Source organism: Ixodes scapularis, unplaced genomic scaffold (genome assembly GCF_016920785.2).
Source record: "Ixodes scapularis isolate PalLabHiFi unplaced genomic scaffold, ASM1692078v2 PGA_scaffold2__306_contigs__length_199485367, whole genome shotgun sequence".
Lineage (NCBI taxonomy): Eukaryota > Metazoa > Arthropoda > Arachnida > Ixodida > Ixodidae > Ixodes > Ixodes scapularis.
In genome coordinates, this window is record NW_024609857.1 from 175,868,121 (window position 1) to 175,884,514 (window position 16,394).

The window sequence follows — 16,394 nt, forward strand, 5'->3', positions numbered from 1 at the left end:
GAGTCCCTTATGTACACGTGTGGGCTTCTGGAATGATCGGCGTAGAAGGTTCGGCGTGTAGAACATTCTGACCTCAAATCAGCAAGACGGTTCTCGAATTCACCAGAACATCAAATTACACTGTCAACAAAAATGTGTAGCCGCGGCCAGGAATCGAACCCCGGCCTTCTGCGTGGGAGGCAAGCGTGGTAACCGTTAGGCCACGCGCGCGCTGCCTACTTGGCCAGCTGCGCGCGCGGCAATATCAAAGCCTTCGTGGTGTTTTGGGCGCGCAATTAATACAAATACCAATACCACTGCTGTACCTCAGTGCTATAAATCAGTACCAAGTATTATTTGTAACAACATTGAAATGCAATTTGTGTACCAATCACTCCCATTTTTCTCATTTTTGTTTTACATAGACTTGTCTCTTTTAGGAAAAAAATCTCGTATAAAAAGTTCAAAACTTTCGCCGAATCTGCATTAAGGTAGTGCTATTTTTTTTAATTTGCAGGCGTAGTTCCCTCTCTGTAAAAAAAGGAGTCAAAGAAACTGGCCGAAGTCAACTGTAGTCGTGTTCGCAGGCGACCGAAGTAGCGCTGAAGGAAGCTTGTGGCGCCATCTCACGATAGGAGCAGCACGTTGACAAGAGAGTGCGTTTTCGGCTAGCAGCGCCTATAGGCAGATTTCGCTACAAGTTACGTTCATCGCTAATTCTTTCGTCTACAAACAAGACCGCCGTTGACTTTGGCAACCTTGGGCGAATTTCTTTTTATGGGAAGAAAACTGCGTCGTGAAATTTTACATGGTAGACTGCACCACACTAGTGTCTATTCGGTAAAGGTAGAGTGTTATATATGAAGCTTCAGATTTTTCCGGTTCATTTACAGCCCAAGGTCTACTGGCGCACCCTATACACTAAGAAGCATTTCATTAACTGCTCGTTCGGCGTGGAATGCAGCGTGTGCGAGCGACTGTCGTTACAATCGGAAGTGAGCTCTGTAAAGGACAGCTTCGCGGGGCTGCTTCCAGCCGCTTTCTTTAACACGCCTGTAGAAAGGTTTGTAGTGTGCACAACGAGCAGAACGAGTCTAAATGCAGGCAAGATTCGCCATCTGTCCCGCAGAAACTCGGTACACGACAGTGCAAGATGCTATCGCATTTCAAAGACAAATTTCGGAACGATTTTGGCAGCAATCTTTTTTGTTTCACGCAATTAAAGTCGCAGTAAAAGAAAATGATGAAAAAAAAAACGATCAGCGTTCACGCCTTGAAGTCAAAGACAATGAGCGGTCACGTGATCTGGTGACGATTGTATGCCGCCAGTGTAAGCCAGGGCCACGAACTAGGGTTGGCAAATCACATGGCAGGGGCTGAGACCCACACATTCTTAGGGTTCGGCCATTCTCGTCATTGCAGCGATTTGACGAGTTACTATTCGAATGCTCGTTGAGGCATTGATATTCTCGGGCCCAAGCCGACTGTTCACGCACTGCGCGCGTTCAATGTACGAACTATATTTCAATATCACCTTCATAAGGTAGTCCCGACGACTACGACACCAAAGCAATTCCCGTTACTACGTTATGAATGTTTGCGCAAGAGATCAATAAAGATAAAGTCAACTTTCATCTATAAAATTACACCACGACGAAGACATTTCTTGGTCAATGGAGGGGCGTGCGATGCTTGGGTCACAATAGTGCTAGTAAGCTTTTGCCCAGTGAAAATCGTTGCAAACCAATATCGCAGCAAGGCCCTTTTAATGCCTAGCGTTAAAATAATAACACTGACCAGGAGACGCAAGTCATGATCCGATTAACAGGGTACAGTCGCATGCATTCATTCACCCATTCATTATTTACTCGCTCACTCCTGTGACGTATTTCGCGGACTTGTACGTAACGCGTAACAGGTAAAGCAGGGATGGGCAGTATTTCAAATACAAGTATTTGAAATACGTATTTCAAATACTTTGTGTATTTGGCACTTGTATTTAATTACAAATTGGGTAATGTATTGGACGTGTGTATTTAAATACTAAAACGTGGATATTGCAAATACAATTCTAAATAAATACAATTTTTTGGGCGAAAATACATCCCACAAATTTATTGTCACGACAATTCTTGTTTTTCTTTGCATGTGGTTGTAAGATATAGTCTCCATCCGTTATTCGGCCATGAGGCTTGTTTTCTTTTTCTCCTCCGGCTTTATTTTAAAGGCACTGTCCAGAGCAGGAAGAAAACTGCATTCTGCACCGAATGCAGTGCCTCTCAATCAAGCGCAAGCGTTTAGTGACTTTGTGATTACGATGCTGGTCCAGGGCAAGAATAGTGACGAAATCGACGTTCACAGGCAGACTGGCTAAATAAGTGCCTGTGACAACTTGTGATGCTTTCCAGCCTGATTTCCATCCATATTTTTGCCTGGAACATTCTAAATGCGCGGGTCGTCCAGATTTTCGTAACTGGTGCGAGTTGCAACAATAAAAAATTCTCTAGCTAGTGCTGCGCGTCTTGGTCGTCTCGGTTCTTTGTTAATCTATACCAAAACGTAATCGACAAAAAAAAAAGCTGCTTGAAGCTCTGTGCTTTTTTCACCTATTACGTCCAAGCTGATTACATTTTTTTGTGATTATATTTTTCTTACGTTACAAAAGCCCCGCACACTAACTCCCGAGTGTGCGATGCAAAATTAAAATAAGATACTCAGAAACCCGTTGCAGGTGCCCTGAAGTCGCTGACGCAAATTCGAGGCATGTATTTGGAAAAGTATTTGGAGGGAGACCAAGTACAGTTGGTTGTATTTTTATCTTGTACTTAAATGCTTTTCTGGAAATGTAATTAGATTTGTAATTATATACATTTTTGACGAAGTATTTTGTATTTGTATTTTGATACATATTTGCATGTATTTTGCCCATCCCTGAGGTAACAAAGCAATAGGTAAATCGTTCATATATATATAGCGAACCAAACCGCCCTATCTCGTTTTACAATTTCCAATTTCCGCTACTCTCCTCATGGCCAAGTTGAAAATAATTGGCCCAAGACTGGAACCCTGGGACACCCCTATCCCGAGAGTAGGTCCTCGGGGTCTGCCCCGGAGCTTTGCCTTTAAGCTCTTTTGGTCTCTGCTGCAAGAATGTGCGCATTCAATCCTGTGCCATCTGGCTGGGAGAGCGGGACGCCAGCTCCCGAAGAATGACTTTCTGAGACACATTATGAAATGATTTCTGCAAGTCAAGTACAAGTACATAATCAGGGAGCCTTCTCCAACGCTTTCCGGTAATAACCCGTTGCAGTAGTCCAAGACAGATGTGGGCCCCCATGTTCGGGCGAAACCCCGCCTGTGCAGGGTGAAGTTCAGCGTCCGCATATTCAATCTGGTATTGTATTCGTATGTACCGCATACGCTCCTAAGCTTGCAAATTGTTGGAATTAGAGATGTCGGTTGGCGATTACTGGTGTTTGAACGACCTTTCTTCCGGCTTTGCTATTACGTTTATGAGGGAAAGTTTGATGCATTTAAACAATCTCAATGTCCCCGGAATAATTCATATTCTGTTGCAGTTTAGTTAAGGCGTGTTGCGGTAGGTTGCGGAGTTCCTGCCACATGATACCATAGAGCCTAGTGGAAGACCGTGCATTGCTTTGTTTGAGGGCTGTCATTAGTTCTTTAATCGTGTGCGAATGTGCAAATTACCACATCTTCTACATTCTCGAGGCCATCTTTAAGAAAGAGAGATTAGATTAGAGGGGTGTTTTTCTGTCCGCCCAGGCATAAATTGAAAAAAAGTATCCAAAGTAATTTTAGCCCAGGCTTCCTGCCGAGGTTGTCCAATAATTTCTGACTCTAGTTGTTGCTCGTGCTGTAGAAGAGTCCGAAAGAGGTGTTTGAAGCGAATCGATCTTTGTGTCACCTTCCGCACTGCAATCGTGCCTTGTGAGCGCTTCCTCTCGCAGCCAGAGTTTGGCAGGCCGGCTGTCTATGGCTCCGGTTTCTAAGTAACATCGGATTTCCTTAAATTCATATTGAAAATTCCATCAAGCTACGTAATTTGGGACACTGACTGCCAGTCAGCAGCCTTGGTGGAACGTGATGGACCATCAGACGTACGTCATCTGATGGTCCATCAGATGACGTTTGACTGCCACTGCCAAGGGAATTTCATCAACAAGAACAGCATTTATATAAGAGTAAAGCTATACGCATTCATAAATATCGCCAAATGCCTCGATAAAACAAAATGTTCGAGAAAAAAAAAGAAAAAAAAAAGCAGGACCACTGCGGATCGAACCTGCGTATAAATCGGACACTTTAACCCTTATGCCATGCCGCCGCTTGGGAAACTCGATTTGACCATTCATTTTATACGAGATGCTTCGGCTGCAAATGCAGTTAAGCCTTCAGCATGTTATGCAAAGCACTCGTACATCACTCGCCGTACTTTAGTTCTACTCACCTGCCATGTAGAGTACTTTCGCGTCGTAGAACGATCCTCTTGTTCGCGCGTCTCCGGCCCAGTAGACCTGGAATACACCTTGTTGTCTTCAACTACTCCGCTGTCTCTTACATCGTCGGAACTCACAACAGGCTGGGTCTTGTCGAGTAGAAATTCTACTAAAACATAAGTCATTGTAGAGCCCGGGCAGGATCGACAGGTTGCAGCAAGCCGGCAAACAAAACGAGTCGAGAGCGATCGTTCATGAAAGCTCGGCGAAGCCTTTATGGGCGAAGCGAAGTGGCGTGTTCGGCTATCGGCGGGCTTCTGATCAAGGTTGTCGGTCGGCTGCGTGTCATATCTCTAACATCAGTGGTTTTATGGGCTCACGTCCCGAAATCGTTTTCTTGTGCATAGATTATTTTTGTATTCATAGATTTGACAAAATAGTGGTATCCAAACGAACTTTACGTCCTTTGACCATACGTCTGTCTGCACGTCAAAGCTTTTTGACGTACAGTCAGAGACAATCAATGTACAATCAAAATCGCCACCAAGACATCCTGATGGCATTTCGCGGCGGCCGACTGCCACCAGGAAACCATCAGAAAGCCGACAAGTGGAGTCTGACTGGAGTTTGACTGTCGGTCAGAGTAACCTGTTGGCCAATCAGACATGCTTGACGTACTATCGCGGACAATATGAGCTAAAACAGCGCTCCTGCCAGTGCATGGTACTGCCTGCGCCGCCTGTCGCATCGCTCCCGAAACACGGCGTACGCTGGGGCCGAAATAAATTATCACTTGCGCTCACTGCGCCATTGCGCTCTTCCGGCCGTCTACTAGCCCAATGCTCACGTCTTCAGCTACGATGAATTTCAGTGCAATTCAAGAAAGCGCTGAAGTGGAAAATGCGCTGTCACGCTCATATCTCCTCGAGGAGCGCTGCCTGACGAAGCTTCCTTGGCCCCTAAAAGGAGCCGATCTGAATATCATCCAAAACATTTGGTGGCGCATCAAGGTAGCTATGTCACGGCGTCCTGTCCACCGCGCCACTGCCTACAAATTGTGGAAAGCAATAGGAGGTGAATGGAAGTGGCTTCGGGGCTGAGCCAGACTTCGTGGCCGCGCTCTATGATTTCTTACCAGACAGGACGAGAGCCGTGGTCGGAGTCAAGGGAGAATGACGCGGTATTAAATTACTTTGCAAGTTTTACTGCGCCTCGGGACCCCCTGAACTGGACTTCTGCCGATTGGAACAAAGCTTGATGCTACGGTTGCGACACCCTGTTTGACGCATACACGCATACATTTGAGGTGTGCCTGCTTCATCCCGATCTTCTTGTATAGCACAGTTGAACTTCCCCGCCGACTATTAATCTTTTGTGTCTGACAATGTCCTCTGCAAATATTTTTTTCGATTAAGCTTCAATCTCCTTCTCTTGAGAAATATATGACTGTTTGTCCCACCTTATTTAAAGTAGGAATTCGTGAACAAAAAACTGGTGTCTCGTCAGCAACTTGTTTTGCTTGAAACAAACACGTGGGCCCAGTAATGAATAAATAATATTTTTATACCTTTTCATACTAATCAAGGTTACAAAACCTTCTTAGTAACTTGTATACTTACCGTTTTTTGAACATATGTGATCAGGGAAAGAGAAAAAAAGAATAAAAACATTGGAGCCGGACTAAATCCGGCATACAGATTTTGGCCTGTATTTTACGATGTCCCCTTTTGTGCATCCACCTATAATCAAACAAAAACAACCTGCAGCATATTTTGATATGACTTTCAGAAAGGGTAATCGCAGTTGAAATTTAAGTCACTTCATTATTTCTTCTTCACCAGTCAGAGTTTTTTTTACGGGATTTTACGCGATAGAGTAAAGTAAATCAATGCCAAAAGGGGAGCGACAAGTGTCATCTTTTGTTCCCCCCGCCGCCCTCCCACACATGCCCGCTGTCGCGCCCACCCTCTCGCTTGCAGACAGCCGGAAGAGCGCAGTGGCGCAGCCAGCGCAAGTGAGAAAATATCTCGGACTCAGGGTGCGCCATGTGTGCGGAGCAAGGCGACAGGCGGCGCAGGTAGTACCGTCCGCCGGAAGGAGCGCTGTTTCAGCTCATATTGTCCGTGATAGTACAGTCAGGCACAGTCAGCGGTCCACTAGAAAACATTGACTGCCAAACAGGGTTACATTGATGGATTTTTCCTTCGGGAGGATTTTTGCCTTGTCTCTCCGATTGTATCTACAAGCGTCCGAAAACAGTAATATATTGAACCAGCATAGCACGGGATATCTTCCTGTTAGTTACCGTTCTGGTGGCCTTGATTAGAAGTTTCCTGCGATTAAGTGTGCTCATTATAGGGAAGTGATCGCTGCCCCATGTAGTTGCGTGTGTCTCAAAGCGACGGATTATACCCGTCGTAATTATTGTCAGGTCAGGTGTGGTGTCAGTTTCTTTGTGATAAAGGCCTACCTGTGTAGGCGTCGGGGATGTCTTGACCGCTTCGAGTCTATTAAAGTCAATCGCTTCTGCCAGCGACTTACCCCGGGCATCATCGTTACGATACCCCCAGTTTCAATACCTAGCGTAAAATCCCCCCCCCCCCTCCCTATGAGTATTGGAATACCAGTTGCGTATTTCTTAAGGTGCGTAGGTAGTTTTCGCAATGTGGCATGACCCCATTAAAGGGAATAAGAGAGATATGTGTCGGCGGTGGTTTCTGTGTGGGGCCAAGGAGGTGTTAGTGGCCAAATTCAATATTTTAATTTAATTTATTCTAATTTATTTTAACTTAGTAGTGAAATGTAAGGAGTTAAGGTGATATATTGTGATTACTTTAGGCGTGAATCTTTGGGTTAAAGTGAAGAAGAAGTATAAAAACTCAGTATATAGTCAGCGGTATGTATGTCTTGGTTTCTCGTGTCGTCGACGTGTTTTCGCTTAAGGACTTCGAAGTTAGACTGAACGATGAGACATATAAGACGCTCGCCTTAATAAAGATCGCATACCCTAACTTATATATTTTATTTAGCTGCAAACACTAACGCCCACAAAACGCGACAGGAGTATCCATGGACTGTTTCAGTCAGCGTCGAACTAGCTATGGCATTCAAATGTTGAAACGCCCTTTTACCATCACAGCGTAACACCTTCGAACAAGATAATATTTCCATAAAAAAATTTTCTTTCCAAATCATTAAGAAGTGTTTTCACAAAATTGTAATAGCAGGTAAACTATTTTTTTGTGTGCTTTTGTGTGTTCGTATTTATTTGCAATGCATGTTAGTTGTCTTTTCGTTGTTGCTGTTTTGTTTTCGCTCGTTTTACCATAAAGACCGGAGACCAGTTCTGGTCAAGCCAACAACTGGTGGCTTTTTGTCTGGCTACCGCGATCTGTACATGTATAGTTGCATATAAAATATGTGATAGAGATCATCTTCTAACCTGTATGTATCTGCCCTGCCAAAGGTGTTTTGACTAAGAAAATTATAGGCCTGAATAAGGTCAAAACTGGTAAGAGGCAGGGTGCAAGCGGCAGCGTGTAAGGCACAACAGTTGAACCCAGGAATTTTGGGAAAGACGAGAGTAGCAAACACAACGCATCCGGATAAAGGGAGCAGAACTCAAATACCACAATACGATGGCTTTTTTTGGGGGGAATCAGTGCACTTCGAACGCAGCTTGCGGTATTCAGGTTCAACGCCGCCTCATTAAAAAAAGACTTTTCACACCATTGCAAAAAGAAAGCCTAAATTGAGAGAGAGAAAAAGCGAGAAAAAACCTGTATTTTACATAGACTGGCAAACGTACATGACTTGGCGTGCAATGCTTTTGGACCCCAGTGATACACACCTTGTTTTTTTTTTTATCGCCGTGCCCGTCAATTCTGACTCTAAGGAATGTTCCATGAGGCTTTGCTAAAAAGAGACCGCTTCGTTAGCAACCAGCCACTAAATCAAAGTCGGTGAACACATTTCTTAGTTTAGTCTATATACCTACGCACGCGCAGATGAGATGCATCCTACCTCAGCAACACTAATCCCCGGGTAATTTTCGTGTGGTGATTCAGTATGTCAATGCTTACGTTGAAAAGCCAAGGATTAGTAAAGACGAACCCGTCTGCTGCTTCAAAAAGAAAATTACATTCAATGTAAAAAATATAAATGGTTGTTTCTTTTGAATTTCTGTAATGAGTGACATAATTATTTACGTTTTTTGTGGGTAACGATACAAACTATTTAAATGTTGTTTTTTTCCAGTAACGTGCCCATGTCCGGTACTTAGTAACCGCTTTAACGAGACAGATGCGTTGCGTGGACGTTTTTGTGCAGTAAAACAAAAATGTTTTACGGTACAAAATGGAACTAATGTTTTCTTTCCTTTTTTCAGATATGTATTTACGGATGGTGCATAGATAGAATTGGGGACTACCTATCCACGCCGGGGCTTGTGATTCCAGCGATTGCAGGAGGAACAGCCTACGACTGGGAAAAATTAAAGTCGGAAATAGAGTCTGAAAACGAAGATGAAACATAGTTCTCCTAAAAACTGTTCCTCCATTATTGTCAAATAAATGCTTAGTGTACTGAATACCGTATCTTGTATTTCTTAACCACGTGGGAGGTAAACAATCAGATTTAATTTGAAATGTCTAAACATTTGGTCATTCTTTTATAGATTTAAGTTTTGCTGCACTTATTGAAGACTCTTGGTATATACATTCGTGCCTAGCAAGATGATGAATATATCACAGTAGGACATATCGGCGACGACCGCAACATGTTAAAGCTATAATGCCGATTCGACTAGTGCTTTAAATTTCTTTTAAAACGTTTCTTAATGCACCGTCGAAATTTCAATTCGTATTCGTAAACCTACAGGTATGCTTCCATGCGATGCTTGTGTTTTGGCATGTGGAACGCTTTTTTTCGTAACATACTACTGTTGAAATTGTGTTTAAACATTATCATATGACTGATGTCGGGATTTTTGTTTCCTGATATTTGTGCACTTGTGATAGACCTTGTACTTCCACTTCTCCAGTAAGCCTATCTGCAGTAACACCTCTGTCTGTTCAACGTAACGTTTACCACGCGTAAGGGGTTATTTATATATCATCTAGGACAGTCTGATCGACGTGTCAACAACCGCCTCCGAGTAAACTACTATTCCCTTCATGACAGCGTAGGAGGACACCCTGCACTGGACTGTTAGGCCTGCCGGTGAGCACCAAAGTTTGAAGAGATGACAATTTTAGAAAACTTTGCAGATACGTCTACCAAAGACAGACTGGAAGCGTACCATATTGCAAAATTAAGAGAGTTCTGTCAACAAGCCATCGATAACGCTGTATGAAAAGGACGTGCTCTTTCTACCGTCTTAGTAACGACTAAGCGTTACCTGAACCTGTGATCTCTCCGACATGTGTGCCCTTGTAGGTGTTTATTTTTTATAGTTTCTTTTCATTTTTGTAAATATTCATGGTGTGATTGTATTGTGCCTCGTCCTTTTCTTCCTTTTTTAGTTGTGAACATCGTTTTCTTCTTTATTTCATCGATATTAGTTCTTAGTCAGCGCTTGTGTGCTCTATGTGTGTGCCTATTTTTGCCCTGTCCTTTGTACGCTGATTTTCATGATGCCTCAGTGCCACGGTTTACTTTAGGTGAGGACAGGGCGGGGCTAAATGAGCGGCGCGATCAATCAGATAGCGTTCGTTCGACAGGCATCCGAATGGCGGCATCATTCCGCGGCCACTGCGCCGACGGCTGACAGTGTCGTCGGCGGTCAAACGGCGTCACATTGTGGAAACGAAAAAAATTATCTCGTTGCCGTGACACCCCGGTGCCGCAATTTCGCATGCTCAGTGTCTGCCCCCAAAATATTCGCATAACAATTAAGAGTTGCTTTGCACTTTTTTGCTTTGTTTCGTATGGCGACGGAGACATTTGGAACTCCAGTCGCCGTACGCTACATGAAATGAAGATTGAAGAAGCCGTGTGCGGTGTTTAACCCCGCGTTTGACGCGGCTTCAACGCGGTGACAATGGGCCGGAGATGCTTCATCCAGAACTGCAACTCAGGTCACCCTAGTTGCAAGAAAAAGGTCAATCTCTTCAAGGTCCCATCCGACCCCACACGTCTGGAAGCGTGGCCTCAAGCAACTCCTCGTAAGGACCGTCCGCTTGACCCTAAAGCTTTTGTTTGCATCAAGCATTTCACCAACGACATGATTGTGAAAGAAAGATACTTCGCGGAGCTAGAAGAGAAAATCCTACTTGACGTTCTAAAAAAGTTCAACTTTCCGACAAGGCCATTCCTTGCATTTTTCCGTCTTCTGCCCCGCCGTCAACAGCTCGAAGGAAAAGAAAGCCCCCCAGGATCAGACACTCACCACCGCCACAAAAGGCGAGAAAGAAAAAAAACAACGTCTGAAGTAACCGACATGCACGAGGAAGTACCTGAAGCGTGCTCAGCACAGGACGAAACGGAGTCTGATCTGACCCTACATGCAGTAAACTAGCTTCAAGTCAGAAATCTCCAGAAACAAGCGCCGTGGGAGCTTATGACCAGCCTGCAACGAAAGAAACGACTGGTGGAGAAAGACGAGAGGGCACCAAGGCAAATTGCCCACAGGTGTGCTTGGACCCCTCGAGCGCCCATTTGCCGATTATTGCGCCACCGTCACCAACGGCAAGAAAGAAAAAAACAACGTCCAAAGAAAGTGGCATGCACGAGGCAGTGCGTGAAAAGTGCTCAACACAGGACGAGGCAAACGAAGTCTCATCTGATCTTGCATGCAGTAAACTAGCTTCAAGTCCGACATCTCCAAAAAAAAGTGTCGTGGGAGCTTATGGCCAGAGTGAAGCGAAAGAAGCGACTAATGCAGAAAGGCCAAAATGCACCAAGACCGACTGCCCAGAAGTGTGCTTGGACCCCTCGAGCGCCCATTTGCCGAGCATTGCGCCACCGTCACAAACGGCAAGAAAGAAAAAAGGAAAATCCAAAGAAAATGACATGCACGAGCCAGTACGTGAAAAGTGCTCAACACAGGACGAGACAAACGAAGTCTCATTTGATCCTGCGTGTAGTAAACTAGCTTCAAGTCCGACATCTCCAAAAAAAAAAGTGTCGTGGGAGCTTATGGCCAGAGTGAAGCGAAAGAAGCGACTAATGCAAAAAGGCCAAAATGCACCAAGACCGACTGCCCACAAGTGTGCTTGGACCCCTCGAACGCCCATTTGCCAAGCATTGCGTGGAACCACTCCACATTGAGCCAAAAGGGACTGCTCAGCTTTTGTTTTATGCAAGCTGGCCTATCGTCATCTGGAGAACCTCTTTGCTTAAAAGTGTTGCACGTTCAACAAGTCAAGAAAGCAGAGTTCACTGTGAACACATTTGCACTTCAGCGCAAAATATAGATAGCAACCGTTCCAGGTTATGTGAATTGCGCTGCCGAGATTACTAGAGCACTGTCACTGCATCTCTAAAGCATCTCGATGATCCGAATCTCTGTCCTGGTGGACCACCACGCGGGAAATATGCGAACGTGCAGCTTGAGTGCGGCTACGCGGATCCAGCTGGTGCTTGGCGGCACAACCGATGCCCCATTCTCCAGGTCAGAGAACTGCCATGTTGTTTTTGTGCGAGGAAAAAAGACACCCTCCGAATTCACACGTCACGAAAGGACAAGCGTAGAGAGCACCGATGAGTCGAAATAATCCTGAGCCCATCTAGCAAGCAGAAAGTAGATGTATTAAGAAAGCAACGGATCGCCTGGTACCGTTCTAAGATGCGGCTAGTCAAAGTTAATAAAAAGCTGACTGAAGAGTTATTGTCCTGTCAAGGCAAACTCAAAGACCTAAGTGAGGCATCCCTTCACAAAGCATTCAGGGAAGCGAACCTTTCAGAGGTGCAGCAAATGTTTGTTACAGAACGCATATCAGCTTCACGGCATAAATCCAGGAAAGGAATAAAGTACACGGATAACTGGCTGTTGCTGTGTTTGCTGCTACATATTCACACGCCCACAGGATACTGGTTCCAAAGAGACAGTGACTTCCTCCCTCTGACATCAGTGAAGACCATCCGGCGATATATATCCACTGTCGGAATGAAGTGCGGCTTCAACCGGAACTTTCTTTCTGCCTTGAAGAAAAAGTGAAACGGAAATTCGACGTTCTTCAAGCACGGCATGCTGATGGTAGACAAAATGCAAGTGAGGCAGTGTAAACGACTCTATTCTGGTATATTGAGCTATGACGGACTAGTTCAGCAGGGCATAAACAAGAAGCAAAGTTCACAATCGGCAGATCATGCACTCGTGTTTATGTTTTGTCCATTTACTGAGAGTTCAGCGCAGCCTGTGGCTGTGTTTGCTTCAAAAAACGCCACATGAGGCACAGTCTTATGCCAGATTCTTGTACAAGCTATTGTGCTGCTTGAGGACGCTGGAGCTATGATCGACGGTGTCGTGTGCGATGGTGCAAGCACAAATCGCACCATGTGGAAACACCTGGGCGTCGCTGGTGGAATGCTGAAAGCCAATCGCTTTTTGAGCACCCAATTGATGATTATCGAAAATCGTACATGTTTCCACACACGCCTCACCTATTTTAATGTATTCGTGACCGGCTGTTTAAACAATGATACCTGAAAACTCTAAAGAGAAACGGAAAATGGGTCAAATGGTCACACAACATTTCCGTGTTTAAGGAAGACGAGGCTCTCACAGAAGAGCTCAAGGCGTAAGCTAAAATAACTCAGCACCATATTTATCCATCCAACATAGACAAATTGCGAGTGAAGTTTGGTACGCAAGTGTTCAGCGGGTTCATGGCTGCCGGTATGAAGCACAACCAGAAACGAGGTGTGGCAAACCTATATGACTGTGAAGGCACTGCTGAGTTCACAGCGAGACTTAACGATTCGTTTCATGCCTTGAATCGACGACACCCAATGGAAGGAATAAACCAAGGTGGCAGCGACATCAGGGTCCTACAAGAAGGTTTGAAATGGCTGAACGGGTGGGAACAAGAACGTTCAGATGGATCAATAGCCGAAGACACGTTTCTAACAAAAACGACAGCTGAAGGTCTTTGAGTCACGCTGAAGTCTACGGTTGATCTTTGCCATTATTTACTCTATGAGCTCAAATTTGTACATGTCCTGACCTCTAAGTTTAACCGAGATTCATTGGAACGGTTTTTCGGAAAAGTTCGGCAAGCAATAGGCGAGAATGACAATCCGGGCATGCTGAAATTCCTGCAGCTGTACAGAACGCTGAGAATATACACACTACTTAAGCCACCCAAGTTCGTACACTGCGAAATGAGAGAAGCTCCGACTCTCGATTTTTCTTATTTCAAGACCATATTCAAGAATGAAAAAGACAGCTCTGAAAGGCAACTTGCAGAAATTCGTGCTAAACTGGACGGGCTAATTAACAAAGAGTCGTGGAATTCCGGAGAAGTTCTGCCTGCTGATGCAACGACAACACAGGCGGTTGACTGCGTAATTTACTACGCTTCTGGTTTTCTTAGTCGTAGACCACGCTCCATGTTTTCTTGCCCTGTCTGCAGAGGTTGCCTTACTGTGACTTCAAGTTGTGCACTGAAAGCTGCCTTCACTAATGCCAAGATCAGAGGAGGGCTGACCCACCCGACTTATAAGTTATTCACCCTCCTCAAAGCAGCTCAAGATGACTTCTCTAAGCCTGCTGACAATACTGAGGTGTTCTGCGACTACATACAGCATGTAGTCTACAAAAGCATCACGGTCCCTTACTCCGAGCACCAGACGGACGCGGTAGCCAGAATTCTGCGCTATTACATTATGATAAGAATGCGCCAATACTGCATAGGAAATGCAAGATATACACAGAAACAATGTGGCCAGAACAAGAAAGAAGCGAGGCTGTGTAAAAAGTAGACTGAAGCAGCTCATTGATAGTCGAGCGTTCTGCTGCCTTTCCCACAACAAAGCCATTTGCTTGGCTTTTTATTTCAATGTTATTATTTTATTGCAAACGTTCTTAACGACTAAGGCATTTCTGGAATTTTCTTGTGAGAGCGCGTGAGCAACCCACAATCACGACCTCCACAATAAAAAAAAAAATATTTTACCGTGCATTTGTTTTTTAATACGTTGCTTTGCTCTAGAGATGTTGTCTCCGCGATGTTTTGCCAAGAAAATATGAATCCCAACATTAGGTGTTTAGTGTCTGATGCTCACGAACCTAAGACCTAGAAGGGATGAAATTCCAGGAAAGCGCCGACACATACCCGCTTTGCCCGTTTGATAACCGCGCAAAATGCCTCTGTTTTAGTGTCGTCATAAAACTGCCCTCGCTGCCGTTGAGCCACTCAACTCAGACAAGCGACGAATCTATGCCTAAGCAACACACATACTACAAGTGCCGGGTTAGAAGGAAGGCACCGCGCGCACAATACGACTTTAAAAAAAAAAGCGCGTTTCCCATTCAAAAGCGCAGGAGACGAGGCCCACCGGCCCACGCATTGACGAGTCATCTGCCGGCGCCGCTTGAAACCATTGTGAGAGAGAAAAAGAGAGGGAGTGAAAAGCAAACTTTATCCGCACGTTGCGAAGAGCGCGCTGTCTTCACTTAATAATAATAATAATAATCGCTTTATTTCTCATCAATGATAAAGGCGAGGCCGGAGAAAAAGCTGCAAAGGAACAGCTTGACGAGTCTCCGGCCCCCTACAGTAGCAAGACAGACGGCAGCGAGAACAACAAACAAGTTATAAAACAGGGAAGGGAAATAAAGAATGAAATACAGTGGCTCGACAGTCACTCATGATTTAATTTTTAGCATGGATAGTACAGATTTCACATTTATTCAGCTAAGGTCCAAATCATTACTTCTGCAGCTGTTGAGTAAAAACGGTAGGATGTGTTTGAGCACTGATTTACCATAGTTTGTTTTGTGAGGGATCATCTTCCAATACTTGAAGAGTATTATCTTACACCGTGCTCAGTACCAAGTGGTACTGAGCAGGGTGTAAGAGCAATGTGGTTGATGGGGTGTAAGTACCCCACTAACCACATTGCTCCTACTTATTAAGTGGTTTTAATATTGCCCAGCAAGTTTTTAATCGGGACCATATGAATATTTTCACAAATGAAAACTTCAATGAAAATTCGTACGATAAACTCTTTCTTATCGTGAGAATAAACCCTATCCTGCCTTCTCCTGGCACTATAACTAATCTGCACATATTGCGTTAGTGTAACCTTCAAGGATTTCTTAGAAGAGATCTGTACAGTCAAACAATTTTTTTTTATAATGAAATGAAAACTTAGACTAGGACGGCGCCAGCAGGGGATGTTTTCCCCTTATAAATTCAAGTGAAGGGTAATTTTCATTGCCATACAATTTGGAATTGCAGCTTCGGTGGATTTACCATTAACACAATAAACCCTACAGAGTAAAATGTGCTCTACTCCCGTGTGGCCTACTGAAGGCGCGTGCCAATATTCGGGTTTGGAATTCAAATATAATACTTCTCGGTCAAATATTTCGATTCTATTCTAAAATTACTAGTAACCAAAATTTCGAACACGACACATAAAATGCTTATTTAAAAAAAACAGCTTATTTAGGAACTGAGTGTAAGAGCGTCCAAAATTCCTAAAATTAGCGTATTCGAGGTAAAATTATAAGTTTTTCGGGACGGCATTACTCGGGGTGACGGACGTCAAAACATGCGCGATACTTATTAATTAGTTCGTTAATTAACTATAAATGCCTGATTAACTTTCAATTCGTAAAAAAATAGACATATGGCTCCCGTTAGAAACTCGTTGAGCTTCATCGAAAACCATTAAATCAGTAATTATCAGAAAGAATTTGAGAGCGTGAGGAGCGTGGTAGTGCGCTAAAGTTACTACTCGCGGAGCAGGTACAAGGTTAGGACTCATAAGAGACGGAAAAATCGC

At 44.3% G+C, this 16,394-nt stretch overlaps 1 protein-coding gene across 1 annotated transcript in view; it reads left to right on the plus strand.

Annotated features, from left to right (window-relative positions):
- LOC115328071 overlaps positions 1 to 8,973 on the plus strand; it is a gene marked incomplete at its 5' end in the record, with an annotated part of 91,964 nt that extends 82,991 nt beyond the window's left edge. The window contains one exon of the mRNA XM_029989151.3: positions 8,827 to 8,973. Coding sequence (XP_029845011.3) covers positions 8,827 to 8,973 — 147 coding nt within the window. The remainder of the gene's footprint in view (positions 1 to 8,826) is intronic.
- Positions 8,974 to 16,394: the final 7,421 nt, after the last annotated feature.